A 16,657-nucleotide genomic window follows, 5' to 3' on the forward strand; every position below is an offset into this window, starting at 1 on the left:
TTGAATTTTGGAGAGATTATTTCACTTCTTGTCATAGTAGTTCAATAGCAAATCAAAATACTGGAGATGTTTGAAACTGAAAATAATTAGGAATTACAACTAACTAATTAAACGTTAACAAATAAACAGTCTTTCAGCTGCGAGTTTGACAGCAACCAGTATAAAAACAGCTAACACAGAGCACCTCTGCAATTTCTCAACATGAAAGGCCATATTTTCCTCTCTGAGTTCTTGAATCGGTGTTGATTTATCGAATATCACTTATTAATATTACAAACACAGTCTTTCTTCCCAATCCCTAACTTGTTTCTGAAGGGGCATCGATGAGCACGGGGGAGAAGTATTCATGGAAGTGGCGATTGCTGACTATACAACCATTTCTAGTTTACCTCAGCATATTGCAAGTTAAACAAGGAGTCTAGTGGAGTTAGCATATTTTTCCTGAAACTCGACTTTGATTGGATTTGCAACTGATTAAATGACCTCGTACGACCTTGAATATGGCAAATGGAATCAGTCGGTCAGCAGTTGATGTAGAACCCTTGAGTTCAATACCAGTGGCTACCATTTCCACCTTGGGCAGTGACTTTTCTACCAACGTATAGATCGGGTTTGGGCTGCATCCCGTTGGATCCTTCGGGGCCATCCTCACCCCTTTCATTTTTACAGCTCGGGTGCTTCCTTGGGTAAGATGAGCCGGGAACGAGATATTGAGCAGGTATGCCAGGATTCCTAACTACTTTTCTCTGTTCTGTAGTCTCTGCTGATGCTGCTGTCGCTCCACAATTATTGTAACGCAGAACTGAACCGATCACCTTCCCGGGCCTTGCAGCTGCCCCGGCTGCAAAAACTATCAGTAACAGTCGAGCACCCCAGAAAAAGAAGAAAAAAAAATAATACTTTTTATGGCCCACCTTGGATATTTTGAGGGACTTGGCCAGGAAATCGTGTCTCAGCTTCTTCAATGGAACATTTAGAGAGATCATTGGCGAGCTCAGCAGGCGCCGGGTTTGAGTGGTCAGAATATAATACACCTGGCCTGCACCTGATTAAGTTCGTAATGTGTAAGCTTCATTATGTCCACTACTTTCTGGGGTCAGAACCACAGTGGTGAAATATAAACAGCAATGAGCTTACCGAGGCAAAGATGACGAGTGTTGTCTCTCGGGTGGGGCGGCAGCTCCATTTCCATAATGCTCCTCGAGATATGCAAATTGCTTCTTGAATTTGTCAACAGCACTGAAAACAAAATTGTAAACAGATTGGATAGGATGTCGAAACCTATAAAATTTCCTGCTCAAGCCATCATGTGAGAGAGTGCAAAATAAAGATCCAGCCATTACAAAATCCCAAGAGAAACACCCAGCTAAATGGAAAAAAAAGAAAATAAAATGAATTTAAAAGCATAATACCTAGGATACATAAAGCCAGTAGGTTCAGCTCCCTCTAAGAATTCCTTCAACATTTTTGGGTGGTATTCAAGAATCTCTCTGTATATCAGCTCTCTAACATCCTCCTTTGTAATCCTTCGCCTTTCAAATTCGAATTCCATTTTTGTTACCGGTTGTGCCGATGGTTCTCTCTCAACTCTAGCTAAGTTACGGAAGTATGGATCTGCAAGAGCCTGAGGAGTTTGCAAAGACGAATTTTAGATAAACATGACTTAGAATAATACTGATCTTTAAAAAGCATATAGCAAACACATCTAACCTCTTCTGCAGATGGCCTGTCCTTGGGATCAAAAGCCAGCATTCTTTCCAATAAGCAAAGAGCTAAGGGATCTGCATTCGGAAATTTGTAGGATAAAGGGATTGGCTTCTTTTTCCTCATGCTACTTAAGTAACGTCGAGCCTTCTCGTTTCTTATCTGTCACATGACATGACTGTTCAGTAACTGATAACTCTTATTACATTCAATTTTTTGAAATTGCACTTGCCAAAATAATTTGCCACATACGTACCCTTGCAATGGTTTCAGGAGGTGGGGTTCCCAAAAGATCTGTCATGAGGTCTAATTGGTGAACAACGTTCTTCCCAGGAAATAGAGGTTTTCCAGTCAAAAGCTCGGCAAATATGCAACCAATACTCCAAATGTCGATCGCAGGAGTATACTGTAGAGGAAGTGAGAAACCAAAGATAATAAGAGATAGAACTAGCAGTTTATCAATAACTTACAGCATGATACAAAGTGTTGAAAAAATGGACCTTAGAGAAAAAGGACCCGCACAATTCGGGAGCTCTATACCACCTTGTTGCAACATAATCCTAAAAAAAGTACCAGAAGTGTAAAATGTTGGAAACGAAATGAAACAGCGTGTCAGAAACCCAAGAAGAAGAGGCCCTACTGTCCAAAATATTGCTGTGGGAGTATCATTGAAAGCCACCCTTGCAAGACCAAAATCGCAGATCTTCAGTTTGCAATCAGCATTGGCTAAGATATTCTTTGGCTTCAAGTCTCGGTGAAACACATTAGCTGTATTGAAAATTGAAAGGATAATATTATCAGATGATACAAAATCAAAGCAATCAAATTATTTGCAGCAGCATGTAACAGGGGAAACATGGTGCGGAGAAAATGAAGAAAGATTGTACAACCTGTATGTATGTATTTCAAGCCTCGAAGAAGCTGATAAAGAAAAAACTGGTAATGTTCTGGAGTCAAGTCGTCGTTTGCTTTAATGACCTGATGGAGATCCGATTCCATTAGTTCAAACACTACATATATGTCCTTGAATTCCCTCCTAGAAGGAGGCAGCAAAATATGCTTGATTTCCACAATGTCTGGGTGACGAAGAAGCCTGAGAAGCTTAATTTCTCGAAGGATGCGTGTGGCATCGGAGACATGTTCGAAGATATCATTTATCTTCTTAATGGCAACTTTCTCTCCTAGATGGGTGTCAAAAGCAGAGCAGACGACACCATAGCTACCTTTTCCAATAACCTCCTCAATTTTATATCTGCTTCCTTCACCATATTCTGTGAAGAAATCTACATCTGACTGCAAAATAGAAGGTTCATATTTGTTCAGGGATAATATCAAAAAGCCACTTGGAATGCTGATTTCCGTATTCAATATGAAATGTTATCTTGCCTCAGGCATGGACCCGACCAAACACCAAAAGTCTTGTTTCAGATAAGATGACGAGGAAGGAAAAGAAATAAACTAGACCACTGAGAAAAATGTGTTTACTTTACTGCATTCACCAATAACCCATGGTTGGCTTTTGTTAGCTCCATGTTTAGGACCTATAGTTCCTAGTCCCAATAGAGTATACAAGCAACATAAAAGAGAAACAACTGCCTACGTCCAACATCCTCAGATAATAAAATTACTGATCAGAATTATGGCATCCAGCAAACTCATCAGTATAGTGACCCACAACATGAAGGCTTCTTTCTGAAGAACAAAGTATCTTGGTACACGTTGACCTAGTGAACCAAATAACCTAAAAGGGTATGTGGATGAGGGAAATAGCAAAGATGCGCAAGCAAGTTCATGAATTATTTAGCAAGGCGTACTAATCATTCATATGAATCATATCCATAGAAAACAATGATGACTACTCTTTACTAGCACAATTCTTACATCCAACTGCAAAATTTTGGCAAACTCCAGCACGTGCCCATAGCTTATTATGATAAGCTTATTCGCGAGAAAACCACAGTTAATAGCTGCCTTCCATGACATAGCAATGCATAGGAAATCAAAACATTAAAAAGCTGGAAAATGTCACTACACCTCAGGTAGAAGTAGAAGTCATCCCCGAGGAGAGGGTGGACAAGTTAGGTGTTATAAACAACATACTGAAGCTCATATTAAATCGAAGTGGGATGCACCCCTATCATAATTGTAAATCATGACTATCCGCAAATATTGAATACAGAAACTAGAGTGAAACTACAAACTGGGACCTTCACCTAAGAGGAGATTCAAGATCTAGAAACAACAACTTCCAAAGGCAATCCCTCGTAATTTGCGAGCAAATTATATCCCCAAATGTTACTAAGTAGAAATCAAATAAGCCCAGATTTATAAACAAAACATCCAAACGGAAAAGCAAGTTCAAACCAAAACATGGCCATATACATATATTACAAGCAATTACAAATATAAAACAAAATAAATACTCCAAGTAGGAGTAGTACCTTTTTCCGTTGATCAGATTGCATATTTTAGCCAAAATATCATCAAGTAGAACAAAATCGACGAGAAGCAAAATTAGATCCAAAGTAAGCAAGCAAAGTTGAGCTCCAAATCCAAACTAATCGAGATTTACTTGTGGATCGGAAAATGAGCAAGGAAGTCCCAATTAGTATATTCAAGTAAAAATGGCCAATTTTGTTGGAAATGACAAATCTTTGTTAATAATTTGATGAGGTTAAGAGTTCCTCCTAATGGGGTATATATGTTGCTGGAAAATGGGAGTTTTGCTACAAAATTGGTGATGATCTCAAATGCCGATTTACAGAACAAGGATGAGGCGAGGAAGATGAGTGAGTACCCACAGCCAAAGTTAGAGAGCGAATCTCCAAAAGTTAAAAATGGGTTTGTAAATAGTTTCAGATCTTTAGAGAGAGAGTAGTGCTGTTTCCAGCTTCAAATTTTGGAAAAGAGAGAGAGAGAGAGAGACAGTAGTGCTGTCCAAACGGTGAATGCTTTCAAAACTGTCCATTTTTTATTTATATTTATTCATCTTTTATCTGAAAAAACAGCATTATTTTTAGACTCAAGACCATTTTTTACTCAATTTCTTATTCGAGAAACGAGACCAATAATTCATGGGCTCCCACTAATTCATTTTTATTTACTTCCAGTTTTAATTTATTAATTATAAAACTTAATTAAATTATTTTTTAAGTTAATAAAAATACAAGACTTATTAAAATAAATATTCACATATAAATTAATAAATTTAAATTAATATTGAAATGAGGTTCGCATTAAATCATAAATACAAACATTTTTCAAATTAAATCCACGTGATGTCAAAATTATAAACATGAGTATTAGCAAATAAAAGCATAAAAGAAAATCAATAATTGACTCCCACTCGCACAAAGTTTCTTAGGACGAGACACCTGCAACGGTGTACAACACGCCAATAGCTCGTCTTAGTTAGACGAGATCAAGCCACTAGTGAGCATTGTTGCGGATCATCCGCCCTTAATTATGTCATTTACCTTTTATTCTTACTAGTATTTTTAGTTGCAAAAATCATAACTTTTGATTAATTATTCGCTCAATCCTATAATAATAATGAAAGCTATGGAATTGACTAGAAGTAAATAAAAATTATGATTTAAATAATACTCTAGTAATTTTCTTCTTTTATAATAAATTTCATATTCCACTAAGTTATTCTTATTCACATTTTATTATAAAATAAATAATATAAAAGTAAAACTTACTTTCTATTAATTTATTCCACCTATTTTAGTAATTTTAAAACTGTATCAATTACTAGCGGATGGTGAGATTATTAATTTGAATTTATTTGTACTCCTACTATATTTTGGATAGTACTTACATTTACATCCAACTATTACAAACAAATCAAGCTCAAAACATTAGCGATATTATAATCTTAATACATTGAGCTCTTGATCGGTCACACATATAATTAAGTGACTTGCAACCTCAATCTTTTACTACTAATTATTAATGAAAAAGAAAGCATCTTATTAATTATTCACTCGAGAGAAAAAAAAAAAATTGCACAACGTTAAGGAATTGGAATTTATTTGTATTTAATCGAAAAAGTTCCAAAAGGATTGCAACTTATCATAAAATATGATATAGATGTAAATAAAATGTCAAATAAGGATCAATTGGGCACCCTAGGTCATATTATGGCGTTGAACATTTAATGTTATATAGTACCTACTAAATGATTTAGCTGTAAACTCCAAAGAGAAAGTGAGATATGCAATAAATAAAAGTATAAAACTAGAAAACAAAGGATGAGCACATGATTTCATATTTTTGATGGGCTTGTTTGTATGCGCATATTCCTAATCTAGCGAGGCATCAAGGAAAAATCTAAAAAAGGTTGGTTAGATCACGACAAAATTAAAAAGCATGGCCTAAAATTGGTTGAGGATTTGTCATCTGAATTTTGTGAGGGTTAAACGGTAAATAATTTGTTTTGATATACTCTACAATATTTTCTAAAATAGGTGGAGTAACATTTATCTCCAAATAATGTTACAATTTAAGTTTTTCCTTAATAATGAAGTAGTAACTATTTAAGGGGTGAGATGGTCGTCTAGTGTCCATTGTCCAACTTGTCTTGGAAGACGAAATACTTAGAAATATGCATTCAATTGGCTCTCGTTATTCAGTAATGCGTGGTTCTTCATGTTTTGGGTTTGATACAGTCACAGTAGAGCAAGTAAAGATTGGTAACCCTAAATAATAATTTTGGTAAATTTATCAAATTAATTTTTTTTTGGATTCATTGTGATTTCACCTCTTTGAATCATATTTTTACTCTGTACGATATTCATTCGAATCCCTAAGTTTCAACTTCTCTTTTTGTTTGGCAACACTTTTGCCGACTTCGTCAATTTTGCTATCTCGCGTCATCCGTTCTTACTTTATTTCTCTATTTGTTTTTATCACATAACTCTCACAGCGGATAGCATCTCTCGCTGAATGACATTGGAAGTTGTTGTAACTGATCCAACTAGAGTATATGTATCTAGCATATGCATAAGGTCTATTATTGTAATGCATTAGTATTTTTTTTTATTAATCAAAATGCTAAAGCCAAGAGAAGCAAGATGTGAAGTATAAACAGAAATAAAACAACGCCAAACAGCAGGAAAAGGAGCAACAGTCCTTGTATTAGGATTTAGATAGTACTCCATAAATTGTTTTGTTCGGTTTGTAGATTTAAATCACTAATATTTATGAATATGATACTCAAATGTACCCTTAGTTATAATATAATTGCAATGTCCACTTGCATAGAATTAAGACACTAATAAAAGTGCATCAATCGCTAATATTGCAGCTTTTGGTAGTGGCAAAGCCCGATTGTTTTTTTTCTTGGCCTTCAAAAGTCCCAGTTCTGTCACTGAATATAGTCATTTATTATAGGCATTAATGTCATAAAAAGAATAAAAAAAACAATACACTATTGGACAAGAGACTATATATGCAAGCTATGTAGCACGCACATGGAACACGCATGACGTCCCGGTGCACCGGCCCTCCAATGCAACAAGCGCACACTAAGACGTGTGTTCCCTTGTTCTTAATGTTCATGCACTCACTATATATAGAGTGAACTACACAAATGGTCCCTAGACTGTGGGTTTATCTCGCTCATAGTCCCTGAACTTTAAAAATATCGCCAGTAGTCCCTGGACTAAGGGTTTATCTCGAAATTGGTCCTTTTGGCTTTTTTTGGTACGAAAATACCCTTTGATATTATTTTGGGGGGTTTGGGCAATTTGGTCTTTTTACACTTTTAACATTTTAAATCTGATATTATTTTAGTTATGTACTAACTTTGATATTATTTCAAAATTATCATTCTTCTTCCATTTTGTTATCCTTCACTGAATTTGTTTTTTTAATTTCAATATTAGATTTAATTTTACAAAATTTTAAATTTTATTTTTTAAATATCAATAAATTTTTTTAATTATAAAAATTATTAAATAGCAAAAATTAATAGTTATAATCAATATTTGATAGTGTATAGTACTATGTAATCAATAAGGTATGACAACGCCTTAGTTTTAATCAATATTTAAATAGCTTTAATCATAAATAGATTATATAACACAATTTATTCTGAAATAAATATGCATCTAATGTAAGACTAATATAATTTTTGTTTATTAATTTGAAAACAATCAAAATTTACTAGAAAATTTTAACAAAATACTCCTATATAAAATTTTTAAGTAGGATCAAATTTTTAGTCAACTTCATAATATTTAATCACAAGCAATTATAACAACCGAACGGAGGCTAAATAGAATAACTCTTATTTTTCCATCATGATTAATATTATTTTTCTGTACTTCTTCAATTCAATTGAATATTATATTAAATAACAAAAATTAATAGTTTTAATCAATATTTATAGTGTCCATGAATTAATAGTTTTCATTAAAAAATTTATTGATATTTAAAAATCTAAATATTAAATTTAATTTTATAAAATTAAATCTAATATTGAAATAAAAAAAAATTCAGTGAAGGATAACAAAATGAAAGAAGAATGATAATATGAAATAATATCAAAGTTAGTACATAACTAAAATAATATCAGATTTAAAATGTTAAAAGTGTAAAATGATCAAATTGCCCAAACCCCCCAAAATAATATCAAAGGGTATTTTCGTACCAAAAAAAGCCAAAAGGACCAATTTCGAGATAAACCCTTAGTCCAGGGACTACTGACGATATTTTTAAAGTCCAGGGACTATGGGCGAGATAAACCCATAGTCCAGGGACCATTTTTGTAGTTCACTCTAAAATATAAATATGAAACAGATAAAAATATGTAACACGTTGATACCCAAAAAAATTACTTCCTCAGTCCGCTTATTATGAAATGAATATAAATATTAATAAAACTTTTATTATCGGATGAAGGGAGAACTAATTGGCCATCATAAAATCTCATTTGATCAAATTATATTTTACATAAAAGAGTGGTAGATTTATGTGGAGAAATCATTCAAACGTGGCTATAATAGTATAGTAACTTTGATCTTTTAATTAAAAGCATATGGCTCAAATAAAGAACAAGTAACAATGATAGATCACGTGCGACATACGTGCGTGTTATATCCACACCCACTACTTTTTGGTCAAAGTGCGCTGTCCGCTTATTTCTATTTCCTTTCCCTGTTTATGAGAGTGATACTTCCAAACGATTTTCACTACAGTATTTAATTTTAATTTTTTTAATAAAAAATTATTTTGAAAACCGAATTCAACGATAGAATGTCCACCTAATTTTATGTGAATTTTTCTATCTAAGCATTAAAAGCGGATATAATTTACGGTTGAAATTTCGCATTTTTTAATGAAAAATATTCTCAAAGAATTTTTAGTTTTTAGAGGCCCCAAACTTGAGAACAGGTTGAGTGGTTTGAGATGCGATAAGTTTCAACTTTTTTGAAAACTTAATTCTTTAACATATAAATTAAATCGAAAATATTCAATGGAAATAAAAGCATACATAAAGTCCCAACCAATTATTCTTGTAGCAAAAAAGGTGATGTGGTCACCCTGGTTGCCCCCACACCCCGGCCCGACAGTTTGTGAGGGGGTTCAATCAGGATACACAGCGGCCCGTTAGAGAGGAGACCTTCAACCCACTGTCCTGACAGGAGCCCATCTCCCAAGGCCTCACACTTGTGTCTGAGAGATGGAAGCTCCCATACGCCAGTAGTGGAATTCGAACCCAGCTCCTTGTAGCAATATCTGCTCCCCCGGAACCAACTGCGCTAAGCCCCTTCATCACACAGGTGAGGGTCTTGATTTCGCGAGACTTAAACAAACTGCTGCTTTAACTATCTTTCACATTAAATAAATATTTCTTTCTAAAATATAATAAAAAAAGAGTAAAATAATGGCTATTGTTGTAGGAATATCATATCGTAACATGGTTTTCTAGGACCACATTTCACTAACCCTAGAAAAGCAAGTCTAGTTATCACTAGTGGAGATTTTAGCATACTTCAAATTCAGTGTATTTTAAAACTTCAGAAATGGGATCGAAGTGTATAATACGGTAATATTCCAATTATAGAAATAAAGCTGCATGAATAAAATTACAGCTTACTATTCCAATTATAAGCCGACATGTCCTGAATTATGTAATACAGTAGATCTTTTAACATTGTAAGTAGGAATATTTGTTTAACTTTGTAATTTAATACTCCCCAATCTTTTACTTCATTAGTTGTGGTTATAATAGATTACCGAGACATAAGAGCATCCACAATAGCGGCTAGCCCACCGGATGTTTAGTTTTTACTTCAGTAGATCGTTTTTTTTATAAAATTTTTTACTTCAATAGATCGTTTTCTTTATAAATTTTTTTTTGAAAACCTATATATACGCGATTTTAGTTTCATTTTCATTTGCACCACTTGTTTTAACGAGTTTTCTCTCTCTCTAAATTTCTGTACAAGAGCAACATCGAGCGATGAGTAGCGCGGGTGGTAGCAGTGGTGGTGGTAGTGGTGGGGATACTAAGGAGTACGAACGGCAGATGAACGAGACTATGAAGGCCTACATGAACCGCGAGCTAGAGCGGTACATGCGAAGGGTCGAACAGCAGGCGGTACCTCGCCCTCCACCGGTTGTCCACCACCGAGCAGTGATTGATCGGGATCACGTAGCTGCACATCAGCGGCTATATGACGACTACTTCGCTCCGGACCCGCGGTTTCCAACAACCATGTTCAGGCGGCGTTTTAAAATGCGCAGGGAGTTGTTTATGCGTATCGTTGACGCTTTGGAGCGTCGATATCTTTATTTCCGCTTCAGGCACGATGCGGCTGGCAGACCCGACCACACCCCTATCCAAAAGTGCACGACGGCAATCAGGCAGTTGGCCTACAGAGGCGCGACAGACATGTGGGATGAGTACCTCCACATCGGTGAGACGACTTCTCTGGAATGTCTGAAATTTTTCTGTCAGGGCGTGATTCAAATTTTCGGTGAGCAGTACCTTCGAAGCCCTACCCCCCAAGATTGTCAGAATCTGATGCAGATGCACGGGGAAGAGCATAGGTTCCCCGGGATGTTAGACAACATAAATTGTATGCATTGAGAGTGGAAGAACTGTCCAACTGCCTGGAAAGGGGCCTACATGACCGGCTACAAGGGAAAGAAGTGTCAGGGCATCGGTCCAGTCGTCTCATTTGTGGCTAACGACAACCGGCATGATATGGGCTACTACTTGGCGGATGGGGTATACCCTAGGTGGCCTGTCTTTGTGAAGATGATCAGGCACGCGGCGGATGACAAGAAGGCCTACTTTGCGGAACGGCATGAGTCGGTGCGCAAGGACGTGGAGCGCGCATTTGGTGTGCTCCAGTCTCGATGAGCGGCAATTAAGGGTCCAACGCGTTTGTGGGATGTCAAATGCGTTGCTGATATAATGTACGCCTGCATTATCATGCACAACATGATCGTCGAAGACGAAGGCGTACAACTGACTAGTTGGGCCAATGACGATGAAGCCGGTCCAAGCCACGGAACGACCACCCCTAGCGTACGACGTGGGGTACCTCACGATGAAGTCGGCCACCTCCAAGAATATGCCGACATGCGCCAAGTGGATGCTCATATTCAACTCCAAAAGGATATAATTGAAGAGTTGTGGGCACGGAAGACTGCACGGCGATAGTTTTTTTTCTTTATTATGTAATTTATTTTTTTAAATGAATGTACTTTTTTTAATGCAATTAATGAATTTTCCCGTATATGTCTCGTAAATTTAATTCCGTAATTTAATCGTAAATTTAATTCCGTAAATGTAGTTGTTTTTGAATTATTTTTATTGCAGCTGGCCTATGGCTGGCCTATTTGAGTAAATGCTGACGTGACAGGTGAATTTTTAGTGCTGCTGACGTGACAGGGAGAGAGAGTGGCTGACCTAAGATTAGTCTATGGTCGGCCTATTCTTATTGTGGATGCTCTAGTAGGACGTGACTCATTGGATTATTCAAACTTCATTGTTCTTTTATCTCAAATATAAATAACTAATATTTACTTTATATAGTATATAGAATATACCTTTTGATATTCTATGCACGTTGAGTATGACAATCCATAGTTATAGTTTTAGATTATATCGCAGAAGTTGATAATTATGAGTCTGCAAACAATAATGAATATCCTTCAATTTCGAATTATTTTGGGGCCATGTTCGGGAATCTATAGATAATAGTTGGACGCATTCCGAGGCCGGCATACATATTTAATCATTTGAGCTAGCTAATTTTTTTTCTACACTTAATAATTGTATTTAAGTGAAATTTTCTTTTCATTTTTCATGATTGTGTTTATATTCGCGCGCATGTGTTTCAATAGTCATCATTAATTAGTTTTAAAATTGTATACAAATTTAACTTTATTTTCTAATAATAAAGTGGTCAAGTATTAATCTAATTCAAGAGTATAATTTTCACATAATTTTAACACTATTCAGTATGTATAATAGTAGAAGTTATAGTGATAATTAGAGATTTTCACCGGCCCAGTTTTTAATGCTTAGTGACAATAAAATTGTCAAAATCCTCTTATCTGTTGTCGCACACTCGCACTATTAGTTCGCCTGTCATTACCATATTAATAAGAATGAACAACAAAAATGTCCATAAACTTTAAAACTATCATAGATAATCCTTGGTCTTATGTCACAATCTCATCACTGGTTCTTTTTCATTATTAGGCCTATTTTTCCATCCAAAATGCCCAGTAAGACATGTAGAACATTTTTGGACTTCCATAAAATTGGGGTACCTAATACTACTAGGTATGATATTTTCTCTATTTCTGGTATTTTAAGAAAAAAATTAGTAGAGTAGATGTAATTATCTTTTCAATCACAGATTTTAAAAATAAGCTAAAACACAATAAAAATCAAATTAATGAGAAAAATGATTATTCTAAGAAAAATAGAATGAACACAAATAACACACCAACGGTGGGGATAGAGGATCCGAAAACGTAAATATGATTAGTAAATTAAACTCCAACTAAGTCCGACAACAACAAATAAACTTAAATATTGTAATACGTGGTTTGCGTTACACAAAAGCTCACATTATTTCCCCCCAAAACATCAAGATTCCAGTAACAACAAATTCATCACAGATTATTGGTATATTACAAGCTGCTAACAGTAGACAGAGAAACAATAAAATGGTGATGCAAATTTACTTGAGATGTTTAATGAACCACTCTAGCATGTCTTTGTGAGCCTCCTCAGCACTCTTCACTGCTCCTTCGTCTTCGTCTTTGTACCTCACAGACCAACCGTGTGAACATCCTGGGAATATCTTCACAAAGCTATCCACCTGCACAATCGAGATCATCATTAATGTTTGCCAAAACTCTATTTATGTCTTACGGAGTTTGAAAGAAATTGAGCCGTAGAAATGCAAGCGGAAAGGAACTGCAAAAAGGACTCGGGCTTTTTACCTCAGGCTTGGAGTTCAAGGCAGCTTCAAATTGTTTGACAACCTCCGGTGGAGATATATGGTCAATCTCAGCTCCAAGTATTGATAATGGGACCTTAACTCCTGAGTCATGAGATAATGTAGAATTTTTATCAGGATTAATCGTCTTGTTTCTTCGTACATTCTTATATAAAAACGGAGGAATGTTAAGAGCAGCATACACCTCACTCCCATGTTTTATTAAATAGTATGATACAGATAAGTGATAATACAAAACATACCAATATAGGTGAGTCACTGAAATGTCTACATTTAAAACTAAATAGTTTTACCCTGAATATCTTCTACCGAGACGAGAGAAGGATGGATCAACACCCCGGCTTGGATATAAGGATACTTAGACAGCTCCACAACCACCTTGGCTGAAACAAGATTACAGTCATGGTCATAAATTCATGAAAGTGAATAAAATTTGTGTAACCGAATAAGTAAAAACATAACTAACCTCCCCAGCAGAAGCCGACAGCTCCAATCTTGGTTATCCCTTTGCTTTTAAGAGCTTCAATAACTGGCTTTGCATCTTCAAATCCTTGATCCTACAAAAAAAGTAGAAGTAATGTCATTTATATAAAACCCTACAAAAAGGAGAGCTGATTGATCTATTCTAAAGAGAAAAAAGGCTTACTCACAGGTCCATGAATTTTAATCCATTCAGTAATCGGCTTCTGTTCAGGTACATAGGGATCTCCGTGGAGGAAGTCTGGCACCACGGCATAAAATCCAGTAGCCCCAACTTTGTCGGCAAGCTTCCTATATCATTGAAATGCCACATAAATATCATATGAGTTCATATTGTGTTTCAACATATCAGGCAAAACAAAATCCTAATTACGAACAGAAGCCCGAGAGAACATTGGTCCTTCCTATTAACACTACCAACTATAGGCCGGTAGCCATGCTATCATATAAAATTCACGAGCGCATTACAAGTTGAAAATTTTTCACAGAGCAAAATCAAGAAAAGTAATTAGTGAGAAGTTCATGGGAAGTACCTTAAATTTGGAGCTTCATATCCTGCACATAACAAACCAAATGAGTAAGTTAGAACACAAAAATATCCATGCTAAATTCCTATACAAAATTATTAGTATGTTGATAGACACAGCAGAAAACATCAATTTCACTACACTAAACAACCTTTTTCAATAGAGAGGGATGAATTATCGGCTAAAAAGTTCTCTCTCTCAGTGGTGTGTTTGTGTTGGAAATTGGAATAACACTTTAGAAATTCCACTCACCAATTGATAAATACCACCAAGTATTCATGAAGCTAATCAACATCTAAAACCAAAGGTAAAACTTTCCATTGAACAAAGACTAGTTATAATACTCACAAATCATCCCTAAAAATTCAATAGAATATCGAAAAATGAGCCCTAGAACAAGCAAACATAACAACACACCTCCAATCCTAAATAACAGTAGCACTAAATCAACACATACCCCAAAAATAAAATACTACTATTGCAAATAACATCTTATTTGTTTGCAAGACCAAATAAAACTGCACAGTTATTTGGAAAGATCTAAACAAGCATGATTGAAAAAGGAAAAAGATAGAAACTTTACAAATCCCAAATCAAATATTCGAAGAAAGGCAAGGGTATATTACCAAAAACATCAGAAATCAAAATTACAGCAGCGTTGGAATCAGCAGGGCCAGAAACATAGGAGCTAAGGCCTCCAATTTCTTCAACTTTCCCACTTCCACTTCCTGAGCTTGGAGCGGGTGGATTCTCACAACACTGAGCTCCTGACATTTGATTTTCGAATTTTCTGTTTGAGTCTCAAAATAAAAGTTTCTTTGGAGAGTATCAATCAAATACCTAATCAAAGTAAGAATTTTGAGATAAATATTTATGCAGAATTAATTGATTCTTTAACGTCTTTGACCAATGGTCCGTGTAATTAAAAATTAGAGTGAATGAATTAGCAAAATACGTGGCCAATTAAGATGTAATCAAATTCCATTCGGAGTCTAAATATTTATCCTTCTGTCCCATTTGAAATTTTTTGGTGTGTTCCATTAAAAATGAAACGTTTTTAAAAATGGAAACAATACTCTTTCTATTTTTTCTTCTCTCTTACTTTATTCTATCTCCATTAACTCACAAAACAACACTATATAAAATTCTGTACCGAAAGGCAAATGTTGTATTTTTAATGGAACGAATAGAGTATATAATAACGTAATTCTTGGACCGCAATTTTCTGTGGCCTCATTATTTCAGTTAAAATATACGTAAAAGGTAAGAGGTTTCTAGAGTATAGGGTCGTCATCGATTGTGACTTGTGAATAGTGTAAAGGATATGTTTTACCCTCTGTCCTTGGCTCAAGACATATCTAATCAAATTACCCCCTTCTTTTCTGGTTGGAGTCTTGATTGAGTTGAGTACATATTTTAAGAAAGTGGTTAAGTATGTAATAAATAAATATTGTAGTGAAGATTGCGATTCACTTTTAACTGAGTGAATAATAAATAAATATTGTAGTGAATGTTAGAAAACACTTTTAACACTTTTTTACTTATTTTATAAGTATTTTTATTCTAATCAGAACTTCTAAAGCAAGACACCCGAAATTGATCAACTGATACTCTTAAAGCAGGACGGAGGGAGTAGGTGCTTCTAAATTATTCGTGTATATATATATAGGGTGTATCCTATATATATATATATATATATATAGGGGTGTATTCAGATTAATGTATAAAAAGCTGTTAAAATGGAAAACTAATCTAATTCATTGATTCTTGTCATCTAATGGTCTATATTTGTGCCACATGGAATTAATTTAAACATTAAAAAAAGACGAAAAGGGTAGAAAAGTAAGTTGACATTTTGAGTAGTTATTCTCTTTGCATAATTCACGCCTACCATGATTTATTAGTTATTTTGCATTGATTTGTTTTCCTTTCTTAATTATAAATATTTTAGTTGATTATCCTATTGATTTTGCAGCATTTTTATATACAAATATTGTTTAAATTAAGAATATTTTCGTCATTAGCTTGACTGTGTCGAATATGGTATAATAATGTACGTAATCGGTATAATAATGTACGAAAACGATATAATAATGTGAGTAAAAAAGTAGTTAAATGTTTTGCAGCACGTTGAATTCATACCATTTGGGTTTAGCAATCCATTTGGCTAGGTTGTAGTACCGACTCACTAAAGAAACCTTCACCAAGGGCAGGAAGATAAATCTTTTCCCATTGGGTTTAGTAATCCATTGGGCTAGGCATATTACCAACGCTTGCTTATAATTTATGTTTTTATTGTTGTTTTTGATGTACGTAACCGGTTTAATAATGTACGAAAATGGTATAATAATGTACGTAAGAAGTAGGTTAATGTCTTGCAGCACGTTGGATCCATACCATTGGGGTTTAACAATCCATTGAGCTAGGTTGTAGTACTGACTCACTAAA

At 35.0% G+C, this 16,657-nt stretch overlaps 2 protein-coding genes across 3 annotated transcripts; both read right to left on the reverse strand.

Annotated features, from left to right (window-relative positions):
* Window positions 1–69: 69 nt before the first annotated feature.
* LOC125193845 (mitogen-activated protein kinase 15-like) lies at window positions 70–4,657 on the reverse strand. 2 transcript variants are annotated; one of them, XM_048091764.2, is made up of 10 exons: window positions 4,146–4,657; window positions 2,595–2,997; window positions 2,345–2,472; window positions 2,205–2,264; window positions 1,961–2,110; window positions 1,711–1,866; window positions 1,413–1,624; window positions 1,138–1,239; window positions 915–1,045; window positions 70–841 (listed from the first exon to the last, which is right to left on the reverse strand). In XM_048091764.2, the coding sequence occupies exons 1-10, from the start codon at window positions 4,167–4,169 to the stop codon at window positions 549–551; spliced, it is 1,659 nt and encodes a 552-aa protein (XP_047947721.1). In that variant the 5' UTR covers window positions 4,170–4,657; the 3' UTR covers window positions 70–548. The 2 variants fall into 2 exon arrangements, with proteins under 2 accessions (XP_047947721.1, XP_047947719.1); XM_048091762.2 differs by lacking the exon at window positions 4,146–4,657 and adding an exon at window positions 3,586–4,114.
* An 8,084-nt stretch (window positions 4,658–12,741) lies between these two features.
* On the reverse strand, window positions 12,742–15,069 carry LOC125191879 (endo-1,3;1,4-beta-D-glucanase-like). Its single transcript, XM_048089306.2, has 7 exons — window positions 14,836–15,069; window positions 14,216–14,237; window positions 13,853–13,973; window positions 13,669–13,759; window positions 13,496–13,585; window positions 13,186–13,286; window positions 12,742–13,061 (listed from the first exon to the last, which is right to left on the reverse strand). The coding sequence occupies exons 1-7, from the start codon at window positions 14,981–14,983 to the stop codon at window positions 12,921–12,923; spliced, it is 714 nt and encodes a 237-aa protein (XP_047945263.1). The 5' UTR covers window positions 14,984–15,069; the 3' UTR covers window positions 12,742–12,920.
* Window positions 15,070–16,657: the final 1,588 nt, after the last annotated feature.

Source organism: Salvia hispanica, chromosome 4, assembly GCF_029641045.1.
Source record: "Salvia hispanica isolate PSC_SH4W2 chromosome 4, Shi_PSC_v1, whole genome shotgun sequence".
NCBI lineage: Eukaryota > Viridiplantae > Streptophyta > Magnoliopsida > Lamiales > Lamiaceae > Salvia > Salvia hispanica.